General features: G+C 46.8%; 1 protein-coding gene across 1 annotated transcript in view; it reads left to right on the forward strand.

Moving 5' to 3' along the window:
• Window positions 1-337: 337 nt before the first annotated feature.
• The window catches only part of LOC139056064 (uncharacterized), a 34,615-nt gene continuing 19,964 nt past the window's right edge, over window positions 338-14,988 (forward strand). The window contains exons 1-4 of the mRNA XM_070533895.1: window positions 338-630; window positions 6,280-6,660; window positions 10,555-10,698; window positions 13,562-13,710. Coding sequence (XP_070389996.1) covers window positions 6,402-6,660; window positions 10,555-10,698; window positions 13,562-13,710 — 552 coding nt within the window. The 5' untranslated portion in view covers window positions 338-630; window positions 6,280-6,401. The remainder of the gene's footprint in view (window positions 631-6,279; window positions 6,661-10,554; window positions 10,699-13,561; window positions 13,711-14,988) is intronic.

Here is a 14,988-nt window from a genome sequence, read left to right on the forward strand (position 1 = left end):
AAGAAATGAAGATAAGCTAACACATAATTAAGAGAATTACGCTTCCTCGTGCGTAATTCTTGCGCTTTCCTGAATGAAATGATGAGGGACATGAGATATCACTGCCGCCCCAAGTCAGACGCCGTGTTTGCACTTGTCCAGATTTACGATGGGGAGGAAAAAAAGAAAACAACCATATACATGGGAGATTGCCCTAGGTTTGATCCTGAACGAACAAGCAGCGCACAAAGAAGAAAACAAGAAGTATCATAAGCGCAGTGCTCAAACAAATAAAAGACTACTGACGCAGGAGAGTGCGAGCTTAAGTATATTATAGGTCTTCCGTGGCGAGGTGGCTGGTCGTGGAAACGCCGCTCTCCCTTTGTTATCTTTTCGTTTTTTTTTTCGCTCGCGTTTCACGCGCTTTCCCGACTTGTAGAAAGTCGTCACCCGAGAGCGAATGGCTTCAGGACGCCACGCTTGCCGAAGCAAGGCAGCTGGCTCGACCCCGGGCTCAAGTCGCAAGTGGCGGTGTTTTGGAGATACGTGCCATTCATCGGCGAACCGATCGTGTGCAGAAAGATCTCGCGTGTAGTGCACGAGGGCCCCATTTTTTCTTCAACCAAGAACTACGTCCTGTGGATTTTCCTGGTGAGTGTCGTCAACCAGTTGTGATAAGATATATAGCTTTGTGCAGAACAGGTGATCAGACCAAAATATGACGTTGTAAACATGGCATTGCCTGACTATCGAGTCCTCCTCACTCACGAACTCGGGTAGTGTGGAGGATATTCAGCACGAGTTCCAGTATTGTGCACCAGCACCCATATATATGCAAGGAACCGTATTAGAACATCGCGCATAAGACGGTGCAGATAAGCCCTGCTCGTTGACCTAAAATTAAACAAAGATGACTACCAAGAGACTTGCGCCGGCAAGCTTTTGGAAAGGAATAAGGATCCCGTAGAAGTTTACTCATATGTCGTACTTTCCCGAGTGCATTTAGATGTAAGAATTAATGTGTAGAATTAATGCATGCCTGAGAGGAGTGACAGCCAAACGCCTTTATAACAAAGCGCTCAGGACGTTTAAACTATTTCGTTATATGCGGGTCACTACGTTTTAAGGATCTGGTGCCGTACCGCCTCATACAGAGCATGGTATAAGCACATCCAGCAAAAATAAAACACTTATTTAACGTGACTCAAGTTAGGCTTAGTGAAAGTTGCTAATTTTCTTCTGCGCACTTCCTCCGGCTGAACGTCACGAGTACGGCCGGCCCTATGTTATGGAGGTTGACGCACGCTTCGTGTCGAAACCCAAGAGTGATGCAACGTGTGGCTGCAGAGCGTCGGATTACTATATTGCCACCGTTGTCGTTAAGCATTTCTTGTTCGTCTTCAGGCGGTTCACTACAATTGCTGTCGCCCGCAGGGGCGTCTGCGTCAGCAGGCGCTTGGTGTTTTGCGACACGACGTAGCCGAGTACGCGTATGGATCTACCATCCCCCGTCTGCCTAATCACCCTCTTAATGCTCATAACAGTATTTGGGGAGACTAGTGGACTGATTCGAGCAGTCGACTGACCGAAACCTTTCTTGTGACGCCTGGCGTGTTCCTATTTAATAGGAAGGAACCTACCTGCTATAATATTGCACCTTATTCATAGTCATCGATAGATGGAGCGCTTGGATCATCCGTACTTTTTCTACTTAGAATGCAATGTACTAGAAAATCTGTTTGGGAGTGGCCATTTCCCGGTGACTCTGAACTTACTAACACGACACGACACTCCTCCGCATGCTCCTCGCTGGAAACTTGACTCGGCTGAGTGGAAGCGTTTTAAGGAATCTATTTACTTATCACAAGATTTTTTACACGATTTCAGCATAGGTGACGCTGAAGCATATTGACACGTCTACCTGTTTATCTTTCTTGGCTGACTACTTTTTTCCGTCTAACAAATTTTATCGCTAAGAACAGTGAGCGCCCGCATGTATCGGAAGCCTCGGAAGTTTCTGGAATGTTATCGATGGTTCTATTCGCAGTCTGTTGTCACTCACCCTTGTGTAATTGATCATGTGTGCGACATGAATTGTGCAGTGCTTTCTCGAAGACACGCGGGCACCAACGATTACTCTGGAATGTTCGATGACTCACGTATAAAAGCCGACGCGCTTGACCCACTGATCATATTTTAGACGATGAGCGACTGTGTTCACTGCTATCGTTGTGCATTGAGTGTAGCCTGTTTTTTCTGGGCACAGGTTCACACAATAAAGAGTTAGTTTCATCATGCACAGTTTTGCCACTGTGTTCTTGACCGTCACTACCATGTGGCAATAATTTAACGCTTATATTATTGATGCAGCCGTAAAGTTCACTCCACAAACAAACAGCCAGTCATGTAAGAGACCTGTTTCTTGGTGGAATGAAGCCAGCAGAGAGGCACGAGAGAGACAAAATAAGGCATGGAGTACACTGCGCCAATATCCAATGCATGTCGGAAAATCTCACTGAATTTAAACATATGAAGTCACAAGGGCGGCGCTCAAGGTGGCAGGCTAGAAGAGCAAGCTGGCAGAGGTTACTCTCAGGCATCAATTTCTATACCCATGAGGGCAAAGTATGGACTGAGCTGAGAAGGTTAAAAGGGCAGCAAATCAGCCCATTACCTTTGATCGATGACCAATAACATACCTTGGAAAACCAGACCGACGCCCTTGGCACACATCTCGCGCGTGTATCAAGCTTCATAAACTACTCGGAATCAATCCTTAAATACAGGCAAGTAGCAGAACTTAAGCAAAATGAAACTAAGTGCCCTTCCACTCTGTGAAGAAGGATGATCAGCGAAGCTGTGTATGTGGGCCTCATAATGACGAAATTCCCCTCCACCGCCAGTCAGCCCGGCATTGCGCTATCTTCGGGAACGGCTCACGTATGGGGAGTGCTTAACGGCTGCTCACCTCCGCCGCGGGTCAGCCCGGTATTACACTATCTTCAGGATCGGCCCACGTAAGGGAAGTTTTGTGTCTACACATGGACACGCTCCTGGGGGAACTAGCCGTTAACAGCTTCGCTGTAAAATTCGTTACGTCATCGTTTTTCTAATTTATTTATTTATTTATTTACTTACTTGGGCTGCTGGATACCATCAAACCTCATCGAAAGAAGCTATCATAGTCTCGGTCGTGAAACAGGGCAAAGACCAATCCGACGCTTCAATTACCGTCCAAAAGCACTCAAGAGTTGTTTATGCAAACTCTTCGAGAAAATGCTAAATCCTCGTCATTAACATTTCCTTCAATCGAAGAAAACGCTTGACCCTTATCACTGCGGCTTCAGAGAGGGTCAGTCGACTATAGTGACCATCTAGTGTGCATTGAGGCAAACATTCACGACGCCTTTACCCATAAGCAGTTCTTTCTTTCTGTTTTCTTAGACATGAAAAAGGCATTTGACACAACTTGGAGATTGGGATCTTGCGAGCCCTTTCGGAAGTAGTATTCGAGGCAATATGCTTAATGTAATTGAAAGTTACCTATCACACCGTACATTTCATGTTATGGCTGACAATAGTCTGGCCAGGCCATTTACGTAAGAAATCGGGGTCCGCAAGGTGGGGTATTAGGCTGTACCCTTTTTATCGTCAAAATGCATTCTTTGCGCTTATCTTTACCGTACAGAATGTTTTATTCAGTATAAGTAGGGTAACGTACCATTAGGTTTGAAGTCATGTAACCTTGCTGTTTTTGAGAGCCATGTCCGGCTTGGCTTGAACAAAGTGTGTAAACGGCCAGAAGAAAACGGCTTTAAACTGAATCTTCTTAAAAGCTCCTGTGTCCTTTTCAAACGAAAAAGAGACCTATTTACATAGCCTAATGTAAAACTACATAGACAGCACGTACCACACAACACAAATTTTAGGTGTCGTATTACAGTCGAAATAACCTCCATTACACATTTAAAGCACCTTAAACAGAAATGTCTAAAAATAATGAACCTTCTGAAAATTTTATCAGATACAACATGGGGCAACTACAGGAAGCATCTGATGAACGTGTACGAAAGTCTCATACGTACGCGCTTAGACTATGGGGCCATAGTGTATGGGGTCATAGTGTATAGTGTAGTGCGCCTTGAAGATGCTTGACCCTGTTCACCACCTAGGCATCCGCTTGGCGACCGGTGCCTTCAGGACAAGGCCTGCAGAAAGACTCTACGCTCAAGGAAATGAGTGGTCGCTTCATACTCAGATGCCGTACTCCAGTTTCATGTACTCTCTGAAAGTGAAAGCAAACCGCGACCATCCCTCTTATATAGCCATAAATGACGTGATATCTGCAACACAGTTTAATGACCGACAAGCAGCTAGAAAACCATTCTCTTTGCGCGTAAGAAAGCTTTCTGAGGAAATGGGAGTTCCAATTCTCGAGCTTAACCTGACGTTCCGAGCGAAGACATTGCCGCCGTGACAGTGGCAGCTCCTGGAATGCGACACATAATTCGCAGAGATGACAAAACACGCCCTAGAGGCACATATTCGAATGTATTTCCCAAGACTTCCATCGAAGTACTCGTGCATAGAGTTTTACACTCACTCTACATCTATCTTGCTTTGGTGCAAAGTAAAACAAAAACCACGCAGACATTCCATTTGTGTCTTGTGTTATTTCTCTAAACTTCAATTCGTCATTTCAAGGAACAGAATACACATATAACAGATGTTGCCTTGAATAATTCTCGAAGTAACGTATCACCACGAGCGACGTCACACTGCGGACTCGACTACGAAGGCGTAGGGACGCAACTACGTCACTGTCCGGCTTGGAGCGTGGTCGCCGCGACAGAAAGGGAAAAACGGCGTTCGGGTTAAAATTTCAGACCTTTCCGGGGTGCGTAGCGATGTAATGCTTTAAAAACACGATCGTTAGCGCGCATTGTATACTCAGCGCTTGTCAGCTCAAGATGATTAGACATGGGGGCCATTAAATGTTACTGCGTAAACGCAGAACCCCTGTGCTTACCGAGCTTTATTCCCTTCTTGCAGAATCCTTTAACCTGAGTCCTATTAAAAGCTACTGTGTCCTTTTCACGCGAAAAAGAGGCTGACTTGCAGAGCCCAATGTATAGCTACATAGACGGCCACATATCAGGTGATACACAACCCAGATTTTTAGCAGCCATATTGTCCGTGTGTCCCACTGAACAATTATTCAATGTTCTGAATTTTTTTAAAGTGCGGCATTTTGTAATACTTCTGTTTGATATGTATGCGAATATTTATTCATTGTCTAGGTTATTGTGACTCACTGCATCCTCCACGCCCTATACGAGACGAAGGCCCAGTAAGGAGGCTAGTTTATCCTTCAGTGTTGGCTTGTGAGCCATACGATTATATTGTTTGAAATATCACACTTCGAACTTCGAAAATGCCTGTGTTCTTCAGCAACAGCGAAGTGTACAGAACTTTAATAAATAGATCCAAGTATACCGTATCCCTCAGAACAAAGATTATTCGCACTCGCAGCCCTGTGAACGCAGAAAAAAAAGTTAATGAAAAATCATCAAAACATGCTGCGCAAACAAAACCACTGATTGATTACGAGTTGTGGGAGATTGTCGCCGCAAACAGCTAGCTGCTGTATCCACTGCTTCCGCACAACAAATTACAGTGGTTGCACGTCAGTTTAATTACCCTATCCTGCAGTGGCACTCATGCTATCTCGAGTGGGGAATTCTGTTTCGCGACAAAATGCTTAAAAGATTCCGGCGAGAGATAAGGCATGCGTTGCGCGTATTCGCATGACAGACGTGAGAAAGAAAGAGCCGTACTAAGCCGCAGACGACACGCTGGGAGGCACTTGGAAGACACGAAGTTGCCAATTCATTTGAAGACAATTACGCCGACGTCTCTAGCAGTAAGAATTTGCACTTTTTGGGAAATATACGTGAGCGCATCGTATGTCATCGTCCAGCAGCGGCGCTTCTAGGATACTAATGTTACATTGGGTGCATAATGCGTGATACAAGTTGTCAGCGACACGGGTATATATGTACAGGCTGCGTGTGGCGGATATTCGTTGTATAGGAGAAAAAGTAACGGTGCGTGCAACGGCTTTAAAACTCAAAGCGAGCACATCTGTTCAGTTTTCATTCGTTCAGAAGGTGAACTTCCGTTGAGGCGGGTGACCAATAAAGATAACGCACGCTTCTCTGACCGTTACAGCGCCAGCAAGCAAATTTCCCTTAAGAACATCGAGTTTACTGGTTTCTCCTGCATGCCTGGCTCTCGCAGGTGGCTGCACAGAAACTCTCGGGCCGCATGACTACCGGCCGAATAAGAAGATGACTGCCAGCCATCAACTCTAGAAGCTGTTTCCTACCTCGAAGACCTGCACGCGGGCTACCTACAAAGACATGGAGGGAAGCCAGGGCAGTCAGCAGCTGCAACAGTGTCAACAGCAGCACGAGCGGAAAGGGCGGCCGCCGCCGGCTGAACCTGACGACTCGCGATCCTGGCTGGTGGCTGTCGCCTGTGGGTGGAACCTGCTCTGGAGTAGTCTCATTCGTCGCTCCACGGGAGTCATCTACGTCGCCCTAGTCCACGCATTCGGCGCCACACGCGAACAAAGCAGCTGGGTGCTCAGCGTCGGCACCAGCATCGCCTGGCTGATCGGTAAGTCATCTCTTTGCGAAGACTATAGCTGCTAAGTGTATACTTCACTCAGAGTTCGCGCCATCTGTCAAACTGCGCAATAGTCACGTTTGTCATCACCATGTTTTCTTTCCATAAGGAGCCACTGTAAAAAAACTGTGCAGAAATAATCGACAACTACTGTCAATGTAAGCAAATAACCGGAACGAACTGAATAACGAAAGAGCGAGCAAGCGAACGAACCAGCAAATGGACCAACGAATAAACGAGCGTTTTCCTTTCTGAGTCCGACCACCAGCCATCGACCACCGTTCACCGACCAACCAAGAAAACGGGGGAAAGCAGCACAGAAAGCTGTCTTCGCTTTAAAAATACCGCCATTTGTTCCCACTTAGGATTGAATCCCACGAGTCCGCGATGTTGTTGTTACCGCCGTGCCTTCGTCGACGCCGTCGTTGAGTTCATACAGCATTTCAAAGAGTTCATACTGCCAGATCTAACCAACTTGAAGTACCACCGCTTCAACCCGTTTCCCTGTGATGAACTTGTCTTGAAGAAAGACCTACAAAGTGCCTCAGATCGATAATATAAACACATCCAAATGATCGTTAGAAAAGTAAAGTGACTGACGAAGCATTTGGCGGGATTGTCGCGATCACATCCGTGGTTCATACAGGGGAACAACGGACTAATAATAGCCGCAGCCAAGCGAGGACGCCAGAGATGCAACGGTGGTGAAATCGTCATACGTTGCTCACTACAAGACTGGCGTCACGTTTCTCACGAAATTCGAGACTCCGGCATAAGATATATACTATGTATCTTACACCGTGTTTCGAGGCGTAGGAAAACGATGAGCAGTCCCGGGCTGGCATGCTTATGTAAAAGCAGAAGAAGAGCTGGCAAGTTTGTCAGGTAACATTCAAGTAAGCACCATCAATGCTTGTTCGTGGAAGTGACGGGAAAAGGATCTCTTTAAAGTTTGACTCAAGCTTGTTCGAGATCGTATCATCTTTCACGGCTATAGTATACTCTGGTCAGCAGCACAGTTTTGAGAGAGCTGAACAAACATTTACGCCCTTTCAACGCTATAGCGTTAAGAAAAGAAACCTTCGTGGAGTCTTCGTTGATATTTAACGAATTTCTGATAGCAAAATGCCCACCGTTACCATGCGAACAGTCTTCAAGACATGGGGAAAAGACCTAGAAGTGAAGGACTGGTGGCGGTAGCGTTCGTAGTCAAAGCAATTGCTCGCAGCTACGTCACATCTATTTTTTGTTGGTAGCGTTTACTGGCGAGCTTAACGTCAAAGATGGACTTCGTTGCATTCGAAACATACTCAACGTAGGAAGCTCCGAAAACTTATTCTCTACAACAAGGGCCGGAACACATGAAAACCATTCCAAAATTCTTGACGTACCGCGAGCTGACGCAAGAGTAATCAGGTTTTGGGCGCGAACTTTAAAAAGACATTATAATAATCGGCGCATCCCACGCATATGTGCGAATCACTGATAAGGTGATCTTTCTTTCCCATTAAGTGAAATGTCTTCACTTCTTCATGTCTTCACGGACGCCGCTACGCGCAGACGCCAAAGACACGAGGTGTTGGACGTCATCGCTGCACCTTTGGGCGATGCCTCGAACCAGCAACTGCAGCCGAGTATTTTGGACCGCATCGCGGCACCTGAGAGCCCGCGTTTCCATCACCTGCTCACCTCCGAGGAGCTTGGACATCGCCACCTTTCCCAACTGTTCAGCAACATGCGACGGCTCCTGGGCTCAAGCAACGAAGGCTGAACATTCCTCGCGTGGCATCTTCTGTTGCTCACTTATTCCTTACTTCCTGTAACCGACTTCCTCAATTTTCTGTTGCCAGCTTATTTACTTCCCTGTAGCTCAACGCAACTCGCTCAATGCACGCTATCGTCCCATTTTGCTCCCTTGCCTTCCTTCTCCGTACTCGACTGCATCTGTTGCCAAATTCATAACTTGTCTATATAGCCCACTTCTCCACTTCTCTATAGCTGACTTCATTTCCCTGTAGCTCAACGCAGCTCGCCCAGTCTATCATCTGGTCATATTTGGTTCCCTTCACTTACTTCTCCGCGCTCAGCTGCATCTGTTGCTGACTCCTTCATTTCTATGTAGCTCAACGCAACTCGCTCAATGCACTCTGTGGTCCCATTTTGCTCCCTTGCCTTCCTTCTCCGTACTCGACTGCATCTGTTGCCGAATTCATAACTTGTCTATATAGCCAACATCTCCACTTCTTAGTAGCCGACTTTATTTCCCTGTAGCTCAACGCACCTCGCCCAGTCTATCATCTGGTCATATTTGGTTCCCTTCACTTCCTTCTCCGCACTCAGCTGCATCTGTTGCTGACTCCTTCATTTCCATGTAGCTCAACGCAACTCGCTCAATGCACGCTGTGGTCCCGTTTTGCTCCTTTCACTTCCTTCTCCGCACTAGGCTACATCTGTTCCCGAATTCGTAACTTCTCTATATGGCGAACTTCTACACTTCTCTGTTTCCGACTTCATTTCCCAGTAGATCAATGCAACTCACCCTGCGCATGATCTGGTCATATTTTGTTTCCTTCGTTTCTTCCTCCACTCTCGGCTGCATCGGTTGACGAATTCATAACTTCTCTATAGCTGACTTCTTAACCTTGCTCTTGCCTACTCCTTGATTTCTCTGTAGCTTAACGTAAATCGCTCAATCCAAGATCTGGTCCTATATTGTTCCCTTTACTTCCGTGTCAGCACTAGGCTGTTTCTGTTGCCCACTTCGTAACTTCTCTATATCCGACTGCAATTTGACCTTCGCTTTTTTTCAGTAGTAATAACTGTTTTATTCACTTATATGGACACTCCAAGCGTATTTATGCCGTAGCTGTCGTGGTCACCGTGACACTCCATTGGATGTTAACGGGCGACAACACCGTCGCCGCGTGTCGTATGCTGTATGTTGCTGTATGTGCGAGTGAAAGCACGCGAGGGTAGCCTACGATCGCGGCCCAATCTGGCGCACGCTAAGAAAAGCGGAGAGCAAACGCGCCGTCTTCCGTCGCGCGAAAGGCCTTGGGGGGGGGGGGGGGGGGGGATGGGAGGAAGGGAGGGCACTCGGCTTTGTGCTGCGGCAGCAGCTGCGCAGTTCGCGACCGGACGCATGGGGTAACTACTGATCGCGGGTCAATCTCGCACGCCATTAGGAAGAAAAGCGGGGAGGCAGCGCGGGAGGTTGGGGGGGGGGGGGGGAGGCTTCGACTGCGACAACAAGTGCGTACTCTGCACGGCGGCGGCGCGGTCACGCGTGCCGTACTTCGAAAGCGATCTGCAGGCGGCTCATACTTTTGCGCTCGCTGTGTTCTCGCCGCTCTTGCGTTGAAGCGATAGACCGCACGAAAGTCAGTTCGCACCCTGCTGCTGCCGCGCTTGCTCACACCAGCGTTTTGAGAGCGTGTGTCCGTGCTCATCATGTGATGTGCTCATGTTTGCTTGTGCGCGCTAACACCATGCTAATGTTTGCAAGTTCATACGGCCGATAAAATTACTATCCTTACATCGTAAAGCTGTCCACTGATTTGCTATCGCAATCGATGCTTCGCCTTTCTTGAGAAATCGATGAACATAACGTTTTGAAAACTACTTCAAAAGTCCAAACTTATATAGTGTTTGCCTTTGATGGTCGCTTCAATACCGTGCAACAGTCGAGAAAGAGATTTCACAGAAATATGTGGATAAGCGAGGTGGTAACGCAGTAAATTATTTTCTTTTGCAGTGCATCTATTGTACTGTTTCTGCTGTGCTCTATCAAGCTCCATAAATTACTCGGTTTCATTCCTTAATTCTGAATTCCTGAAAAGATGAATGGAATTGAATGCGTGTCGCATGGTTTGCATGATTCTGCAGGTCCTCTCGTCGGCTTCCTCACGAAGCATGTACCGCTGATGGCGTTGTCTTTCACGGGAAGCCTCGTGACGGCCTTGAGCGCCATAGGCTGCGCCTTCGCCGGGGACATGACGGCCGTCTTCCTGCTGCTTGGAATCTGCAGCGGTAAGTGTTCCACTTTTCAAGGCGAGCAAGCACGGTCACCATGCATTCATCGCAACAGGGCAGAAGCGTAAAACCAACAAATCCAAAGCAGGAGCGAAGGGTTAAAAATTATTTATTGAAGGTGAAATGCCCCAAATCAGCACACGAGGGGGTCATGAAGGACTCCGCGTAATGGAAGTCTCCGGTTTAATTTTGATCGCCTGCCTCTGAATACGGGCGTTTCTATATTTTCCGTAGTCAAAACGCGGGTGGGAATCGAACCCACGACGTCGTGCTCAACAGCAGAGCGCCATACAGCTATGGAGCCAACGCCGCTGATCATGCGGCAGCGTTTCTGCAGCTGGACTTGTCCACTTCGGGGTCTCCGAGGAACCAGTTCATTTGTATTACAACAGCCGCTTGATCAAAACGCACAAGGTTGTGCATTTTGATCGAACGGCTGTCGTAATACTTACACCGAGCGTTGCATAGATGACTTGTCACCAGGTATGTCGTTGATAAGCCCTTGTCCTGTAAACGAGCTCACGGGATTTTGTCTAAGCTTATACTAGTGCAAGCGGTTTGTCATGTTTGCACCGTTACCTACGAACATACATACGTGGAGTCTCGCGTAAGTATGTTCGGTTCTACTGCCGGAACGCGTTGTCCCAGGTGTGCCGTCAATAAGTTCCTGTCCTACAGACGCGGACTTAGAACCTTGCCGACGCTAGAAAATGTACCAGCATTTTGTCAAGTGGCCTTGCCTGTATCTAGACCTAATGCTTATCTGCTATAGTAAACGTTGCGACCGAGCCACTCCATTTTTGGGGGCCTCAGTTGCTGTCTAGTGACGTAGATATATAGGTGCTAGTTTCTTTTCTTGGCTTCGTTCGAAAAACAATCCCGCTTTTTCTGAGTATACCTTGGAGTCCAAACGAAAGAGACACCTTCCAGCTTCTCTATGCAATGCTTTAACGGGATACTCTCATGACGGTTACATCTACGTCTCTCTTGCGCATCTATAAATGTCTTGAGCGGTTGTTTCCTTTGCGGAAAAAATAAAACAACGTCATCAGTGAGTTCCTGTAGTCAATCATATAATACATTGTTAAAGAGTCAAACGTAAAAGGAACGCCGGCTACAAACATTATTAACAAGACGTTTCGGTAACAGTACGGGGGCCTCGTTGACAAACTTGAAACAATGCTGCCATACGGTTGCCGAAACGTCTTGTTATCTTATTTGCTTGTGGTAGGCGTCCATTTTACCTTTGGCTATGATTAATACCTAGTAGAGGAGTTTTCCTCAAACAATCAAATCATTTTTAAAGGAGGATTGGCACGGACGACTGCGAGAAACTGCCGGCACCGCCATATGTAACCAGCGAACGGCGTTCTATTAGAAAAATAAGGTTAGTCATATCAACGAGAAAAAAATTGTTAAATATCACCCACGCGCTGTTATCTTACGCCTACTGAGAGTTCGAATGTATTTGATAATCATCCGTGAACGGCATCAGTTTTTTAATCGCATATAACTTAATAAATGAAAAGAAATATATGATCCGCACAGACACGAGATCGGTACTTACACGCTCCGTATGAGCTATAACGCCCGAGTGCGTGGCTAAGCGCTCTCGCAGGTTGGATAGTAGCCACGATTGGCGCCGTGTTTAGGATACAAAGGGAGAGGGTTCTGCTGTTCTTGTTTCGAACATCGCCCCTTCGTGCCTGATTTCGCACTCTCTCCCAAGTTATCCCAGGCTTGAGGGAATATTTGTCCCGCGAAAATGGTCGCCACAGGCGGGTGGTTCCCCTTGTGCGAGTTGTGCGTCATTTATGCTTCTGAAAGTGAGAACTCCCGTCACCTCAGGATTTAACTTTTGGTTTATCACCTCTCAATGCATCGTACGTCACACAGATTTCTGTAGTATTGCTCGATGCCTAATTTACCATTTCTCTCTTTCTAAATGGGATTGCAAAATAAACATCGCTGCGAACTCGCTCTTTCTTATCTGCGGTATTTCACCGCACAAAAAGCGGCCGCCGTCTGTCCTGACCGTCTTCATCAGACCAAGAGTTGGCACATGAAACTCTTGGAAAGGGCGAGAGAAGGGGCAATGCTCGAAGCAACAACAGCGTAACTCTATCCCATTAAGTCGGGCACACCGCGTTGATTGACGACACTATCCAACCTGGGAGCACGCTTGTCCACGCGGTAGCGCGTTGTAAATCACACTGAGCGCGACAGCACACACTGTCATTGAAGAGCAGTGAATGCACCTATGGAGGCCCTGCCCGTCATGTCTTGGGATGTCTGGGTTGCCCCAGATACAAAGAAGCCACGAAGTTGGCATTACGCCTCCTGCATTACTACAGAGAGCATGCTTCTATCCATGTCCAAGAACTATGCCGCAGGTGCCTTTATGCAACCTCCGTCTCCCAATTTCCTGATTATTCTCACTTTGCGTATTTATACCATGCGCCTCCGTAATCACTGACTGATTCATTCATTCCCTTAATAGTATTTTTAATTATGGCCCATTTCTTTCTTTGTCTTTTTTAATCTTCAACCCAAACTTCTTATCCAGATGTTCGACTGACATTTATAGAGTCTGGTCATAGTCTGGTTTATAGAGTCACATCAGTTTTAATACTGCTAAGATTCGGTTAACTATGCCGCTTAACCAACTCGCTCAACAATATTCAATTACATGGCTTCGATTTCGGCTCCCGCCCCGTTCCTTCAAACTAAATTTACAATATTTATTTCTGTAGCCTTTGTATACCGCTTTCAACACCTTTCGCGTATACGTCGTGCGTACGCCCGAATGTCTTACGTGCCAAAATCATCTTCACGGGATCTCAATCTCTCGTCGTTGCAGGTATCGGCAACGGCATCGGGATTTCTACCAACGACGTGATTATCGGCAAGTACTTCAAGCGATACCGAGGCTCGGGAAACGGCATCTACTACACGGGTGGCACATTGGCCGGGTTCGCTTTCCCACAGATCATGCACCTCCTGTTGCAGGTAAGGCATTACTCGCGAGCCGAGGCCCACTTGCGTACAGTACTTCCTCTCGATTATACGAGATCAACAGAAAGTAAAAGACAAGCTTACCTGTAAGCTCAAGGAATAGGTTGAAAGCCCGTTGTAAAACATTAAGGTCTACTGCATAAAACAAATGTCCTGTATGCTACTTAATGACGTTCCGGCCACATGCCTCAAAACATTCGTTCCTGATTCATATACTGACACGTGACGCGTGTTGGTCGTTCCTTGCATGCGTCGGACGGACTTCGTTCTAAGTTACCCTACAGCCCCTGAAGAATGCATTTCAGATGTTAACGTTTTCAAGTGCAATACGTTCCTCTGTCCCCAGCCAAAATTTGTGAAGCTTTTGAGGTTGGAGTGTGAATTGCATCGAATAAATTGTAGAAGCCTGAAGTGAACAGGGAATTTACCGGGTTTATTTGGCATAGGTCATACATGTATACGTGGCATTTCACTCTTTTCTGGAGCACCGACGAGTGACGACTGCGGGACAAGAAAAAAGGAGGGCGTGAGCAGGGGCAATCCAAAGTGGGAGCACCTCAACGACGACATTTGTGTTCTCATGATTTGCGAGGACTCCATCTCTCTCTCCTGCCATCCCCTTTCTCTGCCCGGTTTTCTGGTCCCTAACATCCGCCCACTTTCATGTTGATGGCAAGGTCCAGCTTTTCCCTCCTTTGTTCAGGCGCATCCTCATTCCTAGCGGTGCCTTTTGCCTGCTGGTACATCCCCCTGAAGAGTTGCAACATGCAGAGCGCTGTGTGACAAGGTCACCCAGATATGGTTTTAGTCCACTTTGATGAAACTTCGTTTTGTTATGGCTTTTCTGTTCTTTGCCTTATTTTTCTACGGTTTCTTTTTCCTTTTTGACATGTTTGAGTTTGTCAAACTGGACTATGAAAGGTTCTTTGCCACCGAAACGTAGCTGACTTTACGATTCTTGCCATCTTCTCGTTGTTCAATAATGTGCATACAGGGCACAGCTTTCTTTGTTTAGTGTCAAATTCAGCTGTAATGAAAGCTTCTGGTTCGCAGAGCCTTGCTGCACCTCAAATTAGCTTGTTTGATGCATGCTGCAAAACTTTCTTCTTTTTTACTTTCCCGTGATTGTTTGCTAGCCTGACAGGCTCCTTTCGAACAGTTTATTTCCGCGCCCGACTGCCTGAGAATTTAGTATCTTGCGGCATCCAGTGTTAGTGCTTTTAACTGGGATTGTTGCTTAGATGGCAACTTTTCTTTTAATTTAATTCTCCG

The sequence above is a fragment of the Dermacentor albipictus genome, chromosome 2, assembly GCF_038994185.2.
Source record: "Dermacentor albipictus isolate Rhodes 1998 colony chromosome 2, USDA_Dalb.pri_finalv2, whole genome shotgun sequence".
NCBI classification, from domain to species: domain Eukaryota; kingdom Metazoa; phylum Arthropoda; class Arachnida; order Ixodida; family Ixodidae; genus Dermacentor; species Dermacentor albipictus.